Source organism: Somniosus microcephalus, chromosome 4 (assembly GCF_052327205.1).
Source record: "Somniosus microcephalus isolate GS21.2 chromosome 4, FLI_Smic_1.0, whole genome shotgun sequence".
In the NCBI taxonomy this organism is placed as follows: domain Eukaryota; kingdom Metazoa; phylum Chordata; class Chondrichthyes; order Squaliformes; family Somniosidae; genus Somniosus; species Somniosus microcephalus.
Window position 1 is genome coordinate 257,182,215 of NC_140990.1, and position 10,324 is coordinate 257,192,538.

The 10,324-nt window shown below is 43.1% G+C and overlaps 1 protein-coding gene across 1 annotated transcript in view; it reads left to right on the plus strand.

The window, feature by feature from the left end:
• The window catches only part of ccdc14 (coiled-coil domain containing 14), a 52,642-nt gene extending 49,828 nt beyond the window's left edge, over positions 1-2,814 (plus strand). The window contains 2 exon segments of the mRNA XM_085986287.1: positions 1,578-2,553; positions 2,556-2,814. Of these exon segments, the coding sequence (XP_085842413.1) occupies positions 1,578-2,553; positions 2,556-2,585 (1,006 nt within the window). The 3' untranslated portion in view covers positions 2,586-2,814.
• The last annotated feature ends 7,510 nt before the right edge of the window (positions 2,815-10,324 follow it).

Sequence of the window (10,324 nt, forward strand, 5' to 3'; positions counted from 1 at the left end):
ATTTTTCTGGGCAAAAATTTATCAAGCGGTACTTTCAGGCATCATGGGGGGGGAAAAATTGAGCTACTTTTAGCGCCCTGGAAAAATTAGCACCCCTCCAGCTGAAATTGAGTGGTAGCGCCCCAAGAAGGAAGCGGGGCGCTACTGGAAGCACCCCACCTCCCTCTTTGGGGCACTGCGAGGGAATATCGCGGCGTTATGTGCGGCGCTGGGGTATTGCGGGCCTTCCTCCCCTTCTTAAAGGGGAAGGGCTTTGCGCAGTGCAACCTGAGGCCCAGCTGGGCCACCGGGATCGGAGTGCCGGCAAAACAGCCCGGCACTCGAAGTGCCGGGCTCATGGAGCGCAGCTGGCACTCCACGGGAGGGCGGGTCAGGAGGCTGGGGACAGCAGCGGAGGCAGGTGCTGGCAGGCGGCCAGCAACAAAAATGGCCGTCTGGCACCTCGCCTTTAAATAGCGCCGCCCTGGCCGCAGGTTAGGCCTCCCTGACCCCATCAGACATAGCGTCCGGTGGTAAGTCGGGGCGCTACCAAAGATCACGGCCAGGGCGGGGCGCTGCTGCTAACCTCCCAGTGAATTTCGCGGGAGGCGTTGGCTGCGCTGCGCCCAGGCGCTAGTTGCTTTGTGACCTGTTAGCGGCCTCTTGGGGTACTAACGGGAGGTGCAAAGCAACAGAATTTTTCCCCCCATGTTTCTTGGACAAAGAAGAATGTTGTTCATTCTGTAGAATGAGGACAACTGATTCTTTAAAGGCTCATGAGAAGCATCTTGCTGTGCAAAATTGTTCCCCGTTCAATCATCTCAGCCCCAGGACATCACTGCAGCAAGTTCCTCAGGGAAGCCCAGCTTTCGCCAGCTGCTTCATCAATGACCTTCCCTCCATTATGAAGTCAGAAGGAATCAGTTTGCTGATGATTGCAGTATTCAGCTTCATTCGCAATACCTCAGATAATGAAGCTGTGCATGCCTGCACACAGCAAGACCTGGACAACATCCAGGCTTGGGCTGATAAGTGGCAAGTAACATCCGTGCCACCTCAAGTGTCAGGCAATGAACATTTCAAACAAGAGAGATCCTAATCACTTCCCCTTGACAAATGCCAGCCTTGCCAGGGACGTCAACATCCTGAGAATGTGTTTTTTTTTTAAAGTCCGTTCTCTGTTCAGCAAAATGGACAGGCTAGCCCAACTTCATGGTCATAGTCTGTGCTGCACCATGATTCTCAATACACACACATTTCCTTCTTTCCCTCTCGCCCATAACCCAATCAATACTGGATCACTGTACCTACATAATAATGACAGCCAAGAGTGGGCAACAGACCAGGAATTCAAACTTACTCCATCTTAATTGGTCTCCATCTTAATTGGTCTCCCTCATTCTACTGCAAGAGCTTGCAGGGGATTTCAAAACATTTTTCTTTTGGTTCTATACAGATATGAAAGGTGCCCATATTGAAATTGCAATCTTGGCAAACTTTATGTACCAACTGTTGTATTAATGTGGTAGTAGTTATTTTTGTAATTGGTAGGGAAAGTTATCTTTATTAACTGACTATATTGCTTGGTTGTTTAACAGAACCCTGCAAGGCAGCATGGCAAGACTCCTTTCTGACCTCAGTATAGATTGTGTGAAAGCCAAACCCACATGCAGACTGACTAGAAACCTCCTACAAGAATATGAGAAGCAGCTACAAGATGATCCAGGTTTGAGCTCTGTGACAGCTTATCTTAAAAATCTGGACACTAATTCTGAACATGACATACAAGCTTTATCATTGTCATGTAAAATAGCTGAATCTGAACCACTGACCATTCCTGCTCAACCATATTTAACATCTGCTGCCACTGGAACATACCAAAATAATGGCCTACCAGCAGAATCTTCACCCACAAGTTTTCCCAGGTACAACGCACAGACTGAACATCATATTACGATAGGACACGAGGACACTAATCTGGATGAAACCACTTACATTCCATTAGTTGGCAATGCCTCCAAGCAAGAAAGTGAACCAGCTGAAAGGAGGAAATGTATACCAGTACAATTAAACACTGGATCAAAGAAGTTGCACTGTGACAATGGAAGTTCATGTAATGGTCTGGTAGTAATGCCATGTACTCTGGATGGGATAGAAAAGCCAGAAAAAGTTGTTCCTGAAGAAATACCCATTGCACACAAGTTAAAGGAAAAGACTGCAGCAAGAGATTGTTCATCGAGAATGGGAGTGGCAGTGGCAGAAAATAACCAGATTCAGACGAGGCCTTTAGACATGACTAGTGTCAATTTTCCTGACAATAGAACAGGCCTTCCCAAATCCAATTTAGATCTATGTACCTCTCTACCACATCAAAGAAACAGGCCACAATTACATAAAGACAGGGTTCTAGCAGTAAATTCAAGTTTTTCAAGTATTGATTATAGATCTATAAAATCTGACTGGAGCATGTCATCTGTTTCATCATTTAATTCTCATGACGAGCAAGACTTCAGGAATAGTTTAGCAGCCCTAGATGCTAACATTGCAAGACTGCAAAAGAGCTTACAGGCAGACCTCTTGAGATAAATCGATCTCAAAATATTTAATGATAAATTGGCATTTTTTTTTGTAGGTCATGCATTTTTTTGGTTTTGATTTTTAACCTGAAAATGATGTGATTTAATAGAATATGTTGAATCTATTTTTAATACTCTGCACTGAACTTCCCCATGTACTAAGCAAGTTTTTAATGTTTCTAGTTTTTTTGCAATCATGGATGTTGTGTTTTTTGTAATTAGATTTTAATCTCAGAAAATAAACTCTGGTACTTCTTTACTTAGTTTCATTAGTTCTGAATTGCAAAAATATCAGCTCAAGTCCCATAATTTTATACTTAGATATTGCTAATTATAAAAATCAGTCTTTAATGTTGTAGAGGACTAACCAGTTTCTAATCTACTGCCTATGTTACTTTTGAGGTGCGCCACTATATCCCTCCTAGGAAATTGTTTTCCTTCCTAACATCAGCTAGACATCGCTCCAAAGCGACTGCACGGTTTGAGAACTCATCAAACTGGAGATCAGGCTTGCCACACTTGGATGCGCTGAACACATTGCAGCACCTTTAATTACCTTCTGTTTAACCTAGATACATTTTTTAATTGCTAATGTTCAAATTAAAATCAAGTTAGAGATTTAACAATTACTTTGGGGAACTGCTTGCTGCCATGAGTTTGACACTAGCTTTTCACCTTGAGGCCAAGGTTCAAATCCAGCTCAAACTGCCAAGATGGCATTTTCCTGAATCCTCACTCCAAGTCCTATGTGCAATGAGTTTGAGCAGCCTTAATCCAGTTCCTAATGAAGATGCACCCACAGCTGAAACTACCTCCTAATTTCGCACTAGTTTGGAAATCTCACTCCGATGTTAGGATGGCTTGTAATAGAAATGGATAAGCTGGTACAGCGTTTTAGGGCTCGGGCACAGCAGAGTGCATCTATTGCTATACCTCATCTCAATGATAAGGTTGTACAAAGAGGCACAAGGTCAATTTATGGAGAAATGGATAGAATTACAATATAATCCCCAAAACATTGGTGCAAATCCTGGAATACCATGTAACAAATTTACAGTGACTGAATAAGTTAATCAGTGGCCTAAAATTATGAGGAAAGACTGGAGATGCTTAGGTTATTCATCCTTGAAAGGAGGGGAGATGTCGGGAGGTTTTCCTTTTCGCAAAGGTCATCGACCTTTGGAATAACTGGTCAGCTCATGCAGTGAGAGTACAGATTCAAAAGGAAGCTGGATGAGCTCCTGGCTAATAAGGTGACCTAAGCCTATTGTGATAACTAAGGACTTTTAAACTAGGTATCAATCTAGTGCAGGGGTGGGCAATTATCTGGGCTGGAGGGCCACTTAAGTTTTGGTGAGCTGTTGAGGGCCGTACACACAATTAATTGTATTAACAGCTACCATTAACATTTGTTATGGCATTTATAGTATAAAGAACCCTTCATGTCATTTCCACACTTTAAAAAATCCACTTATTAACATGCTAACGAACATGATACAGGTTTATCCAAAACTTCTTAGCCATTGATATTATGCCATAATTTAAACTGTAAAACTGGTTCCTCGACAACTGCTGTAAAATTGTAAAAAAAGAAACTTTATGCATTTATAAACAAGATACCATTAACAATTATAGTTAAGAAACAAATCATACTAACAATCATAACTACAATATTTTAATTTTTTCAAAATTATTTTGTCCTGAATTTTTTTTAGTGCGTATAGAAGTGATTGCATAATAGCTCAAAATTACAGAAAAACAAAGAAACTCACTCAATGGGAAGAATGGAGCCTCTGATGTGCATTCGAGAATTGAAGTCCGGCATCATCTCCGTTGTGGGATTAGTTATTTTTGTAATTGGTTCAGAAATATCCTCGACATAGCTCTCAATAGTTCGCCTCGACAAGCAAATGTTCTCTAACTGCTTTTTCTTGTCTGGGCAGATTCAACTATACATTCCTTTATAAATTCGCCTTCAGAGAATGGTTTGCTGTTCTTGCCGATTTTGTGTGCAATCACGTAGCTTGTTCTTGTAATTCCATCCTGTGCTGCTGATGGTTTTGTGAAAAAACTTTGCTTTTTTACATAAGAGCAAACTTTCTTTGCTTTTTCTTCAGACAAGTTTTCATATTTGGATGCATGTTTACTCTCAAAATGCCAATTCCAGTTGTATTCTTTGAGCACTGCCACACTTTCTTTGCAAATTAAGCACACGGTTTTTCCACCCGCATCGGTAAAAAAATATTTAGAAGTCCATTCTTTGTTGAATATTCGGCATTCAGTGTCTGCCTTTCTCTTTAATGAGCTCATTCCTGAATTTGGGTTAGGGTTCGAGCGTATTTTTCTGGTCGGACCTGGCAACACTGTAATGTAGTCACAACGAACCCCAGCGAGGCCCAAATACTATACCCCAGAGGGATGCTTTTGTTATTAACATGTGCAGTGGTGATAGAGATGTGTGTTCCTTTTGGTAAACCAGTGATTCTCAAACTTTTGGTTGAAGGACCCCTTTTCAAATGGATTAGTAATCACAGATACCACCCCCCGCCCTCAACAATCTAAATTATAATAATATACAATACTCATGAAAGTGCTGCATTTAAAAAGTATTTTAATAATGCTTTTAAGAAAACAGGTATTTATTTAGATATCGGATATACAGATTTCCCCCTAATATTGCTTTTGTGTTCTTGATTGGGATGAAATAATTATTGATCAATAAATCATTGAAATCAGAACAGCATAAATGTTGTCAGATCAATAAAAATATTTGATAGGCACAGTAACTGGAAAATGTAATACCCTACCTATACTATACTCACTGGCACATTAAACCACTTCAGTGACTTCTGGTCCAGTGTTCAACAAAGTCAGGAGATAATCAGATGGTTACTTACATTTTAAATCTGCGTGCTGCTCTCACCACTCCTCACTTGGGGCAGCTGCACTCTGTTCCCGCCCAGCAGCAAGCCCACCTCTGGCTGCCGCTCAGAGGGTTACTCTGGAGTACTTCATGTGGACATTCATTATACAGATAAAAGCAGGTAAGCTGATTCCCTTCGCCCCCCCCCCCCCCCCCCCAGGCTCCAAATCTTCAGAATATTTCGCGGACCCCCTGGAAAGTCTCTGGATCCCCAGGGGTCCGTGGACCAGATAAAATCAATTGGTGGGCCAGATATGGCCCCCAGGCTGTTTTTTGCTCTCCACTGATCTAGTGGCTCTCCTCTGAATCTTTTCCAAGCTCTTTACATCACACAGCATGTGAAGGGGCCAAAACCTGACACAGGATTCGCTCAACAGACTTTAGTTCAGAACCCTGTATGGTATACACATTCCTGGCATTAGCTCTACCCATGTGCATAACACTAAATTTATCTATATTAAATATGCCAGATGCAAGCCCATTCCCTTATCGCATCTAGATCTGTTTGTAGTCTTTTATTCGCATCCAAGTTTCTAACAGTAGCACAAATATTTGTGTCATCCTGAATGTGCAGACAGTTTCCTAACAAACATAAATAGTGAAGGTCGTAACACTAATCCATGCAGGACTCTGCTTGTAACTATTCTCCATGCAGAACCACTACCATCAATAACAACCTTCTTCCTATAAGAATGCAACCAATTGTTCAGTCAATCCATAATCTGCCCTCCAATACTACAAGACTATCTTAAAGAAACTTGTGTGGCACCTTGTCAAAGTTTTTGAAAATCCAAGTATACTTTTTTAAGAGGGCTACTTTTATCTACCAACCTAGTAACCTCAAAAAAATTCAACCAAGTTGGTGAGACATGACCATCTTTCCCAGAAACCATGTTGAGAGTCTCTAATAACCCCATATCTGTCGAGGTCATTATACAGAGCATCATTAATGATCCCATTAGCAACTAGCCTATAACCAAAGTCAAACATATAGGTCTATAATTTCTCAGTTTTGGCTTACCCTTTTTGAATATTCGTACATCATTAGCCTTCCTTAAGTCCCTGGGCATAATCCTGGACTCTGGCGAGTTGTTAACTATACAATTGAGGAGCTCACTAAGCACATCTCCCATTTCATTAAGCAGCAGCCCGATTTGATTATTCTTTCTTGGATCACAACTCCATACATTGTCATTTACAACTTTAGTGTCAACTGTACATCGTATTAATGATAACTGAGTATCATTTACTGGAGTGAAGACTGAAACAAAGTAACCATTTAAAACCTCTGCAAGACCTGTGAGTTCACCTGAATATATCCTGAGGAATACATGGCAGATGCAGTATAACGTGGATAAATGTGAAGTTATCCACTTCAGTAGGAAAAACAGAAAGGTAGAGTATTATTTAAATGGTGATAGATTGGGAAATGTTGATGTACAAAGGGACCTGGGTGTCCTTGTACACCAGTCACTGAAAGCAAACATGCAGGTGCAGCAAGCAGCTAGGAAGGCAAATGGTAAGTTGGCCTTCATTGCAAGAGGATTTGAGTACAGGAGCAAGGATGTCTTACTACAGTTAGACAGGGCCTTGGTGAGACCACACCTGGAGTACTGTGTGCAGTTTTGGTCTCCTTACCTAAGAAAGGATATACTTGCCATAGAGGGAGTGCAGCGGTTCATCGGACAGATTCCTGGGATGACAGGACTGTCTTATGAGGAGAGATTGGGTCGACTAGGCCTGTATTCACTAGAGTTTAGAAGAATGAGAGGGGATCTCATTGAAACGTATATAATTTTGACAGGGCTAGACAGACTGGATGCAGGGAGATGTTTCCCCTGGCTGGGGGGTCTAAAATGAGGGGTCTCAGGATACAGGGTAGGACATTTAGAACTGAGATGAGGAGAAATTTCTTCACTCAGAGGGTGGTGAACCCGTGGAATTCTCTACCACAGAAGGCTGTGGAGGCCAAGTCACTGAATATATTTAAGAAGGAGATAGATAGATTTCTAGACACAAAAGGCATCAAGGGGTATGAGGAGAGAGCGGGAATATGGTATTGAGATAGGGGATTGGCCATGATCATACTGAATGGCGGAGCAGGCTCGAAGGGCCGAATGGCCTACTCCTATTTTTCTATGTTTCTAATTCTTTAATAGCTTAATGGACTTCTGGTTTGGGTAATGGAAGGTAAAACCATGGAATCATTTAAGAAACAGCCGGATGCTGGGAGTGGGGGACCATATGATTTTCTTTCTGAATAGATGGACTGAATGGCCTTACTCATCCATATCTACCTTGTGAATTATTATTGGTATAATGTAACTTGCTGAACAGCAGTGATAGCAGCACTTCAAAATACATTTGAATTCATGCCAGAAAGAGCTCTGAGCAATTTAGAGTGAAGAAGAAAAAATGGACACTAAGCCAAAGGGAAGAATGGGTGCAGGATGTTTCAAAATGAGTGGGAAAGTTTAAACTTTTGAAAGCAGTAGGGATGGGATTTAGGGAGAAAGTTCCAGAGGGCACAGAAATGTTGACTGGAGTTGGAGTTTAGAGAATGGTGAACAAACAGCGGACCAATGTCAAGAGTGAAGGATGTGAATAGGGACATGCGGCTGAAGGAGGTCAGTAACGTAGGATGGGCTAGTCCGTAGTGAAGGTAACAACAAAGAGCCGAAGCAAGAATTGGGGTGATGGAAGTGCAGGGCTTTGAGCTCGTAAGGATGCATTCAGCAGCTTTCTAAATTAAATGAAATTTATGGAGGATGAAATCAGGGAGGACATCTAGAAGACCATTTGAGAAGTTGCACCAAGTAGCAAAAAGGCATGAACTAAAGTTTCATAGGAGTGGAGGCAGGCAATATTTTGACTGTGGATGGAGGCAGTCTTTGTGACAGAACAAATACAGGGGAAAAAATATAAGTTCCAGATCATGCAATACGCAAAGGCTCTGAACAACTGGACTTGGTCCAAGACAGCAAGCAGGGAAGTTGAAATATTTAAGAGGCATGTAGGAGCTGATGGAAGTCAGAAGGTATAGCTTCAATTTTGTCTACATTGCTTTGAAGGAAATTTTATTCATCCAATATTTGCAGACTACCACTTGGAGATTCAAGCAAAAGCCTTGGGGCTCGATTTTAATAGCGGCTTGAGGTGGGTCTGCAGTGAAAAATCGGGAAAAAATGGCTTCAGACTGCCAACCCGCCTCCATCCCGCCCCCACCTGATTCTCGTGAGTGTCTGTTCAGCCGCTCCCAAACTGACCCGACTGGAACCGATGGGACAGGTAGTTAACTGCCTTGCTAATCCTATTTTGATAGTGGTTTCCCCATTTTTGTGCTTCTGGCTCCTGTTTCCCGTCTTGTCAGAAACAGGCGAGCTTGAAGGAGACGAGTTGCTGGAGGACATGGATTTGTATTCATTGGTGGAGCGCTTTAAAAGCACCCCTGAAACATGGCAGACATTCAAATGCAACAACCTTGCTGTTGTAGGTTTGGGATACGATTTTGCACATCTGCTGACCTTGTGACTGTTCAAGCTGACACCCATCTGCAGTGTGACCTGAATGGAATAATTTCTGGCCACTTTGACTGTGCGTTTGCAAGCTTGTTGCCTCAAATGAAATCTATAGCAAGGGGATGGGAAAAATTTATGTCTTCTCATCCTGGTCCTCATAATCAGAGGAGCAGCAGCCACATGGATCAGCGCAGATCTTCCTTGGAAGAGGAGGACGATGAGGGACGCCTTGCATGCCCTGTTGTGACCAATGCAGCATCCCTCCAGATCACTACTGCCTGTCAAGCAGGGTATGCACACTGCCATGCCACATTTGCATAAGCTTACTCTTCAACCATAGGTGGCTACCATATGGCTCTAATTGCAGGCGACATTTGTCGAACGTCATACATCATCTCTGCTATACCTGGTTATTTCCTATCACTTTCACTATCACCATTACAAAAGCAAGTCGCCCTGAACTCTCAATGCATTTTTGCCATTTCCCAGAATACATAGGCCACACAATCAACTGTTTGCCATAATTTTTCTTTACCACATGACAAAAGGATCACAAACCAAGAACAGTCAGGGAAAAAAAAGGACAAAACACCTACGTGAGTCACTTTGTGAATATATGTGCTTAATCTTTCTCCTACGCGTGCTTCTATGTGGTGCTACCCCTGTGGCCTCAGCTGATTTAAGAGGCACCTTGCTGGCTAGGATGCTGCGCCTGCTTGCACGCCTTTGGCGGGCGTCCTCTGGGTTTGGGAGCCTGGGAGAGCTCTTCAACAGTCTGCTCTTCCTGCGGCTGTGCAGGGGCTGAAACGGCTCTGCAAAGTGGATCTCTGACCGAGGGCTCCGCAGTGGTATAGTCGTGTGAGCGCTTGGAGAGGAGCCCACACTTCCTTGTGGCTTGCCAACAACATCCCTCTCATGGGTCAGCCACACCTTAGTGCTGGCAAGTGGCTGGAGAGCACCTTGCTGCACATCAGATGGACCTGTATCTGCACTGGGAGTCCTCATCACAAGGACGTCCATGAAGCTCTGGTCTCTCTGCTCAATAGCTGCCCATCTCTCCTCCAGAGATGACAATCTATTTTGAATAGTCACCATGGTTTCCTGACACTGGCAACTTATTTCCTCCATGGCGGTAGCCAGCCTTTCCACGGAGGTTACCCTCCTATCGATGGAGGTGCATTCATGCGCCATTGCCACCACCACGACAGTGCTGATGTTACAGATGGACTCCTCCATTCTATCCACACTCGCACTAACCCTGGAGGCAAACCCTTTCAGAGACTCCTGCACCTGTTCCTGTAGTTCCCGAACTGCTCTTTTTCTGGATG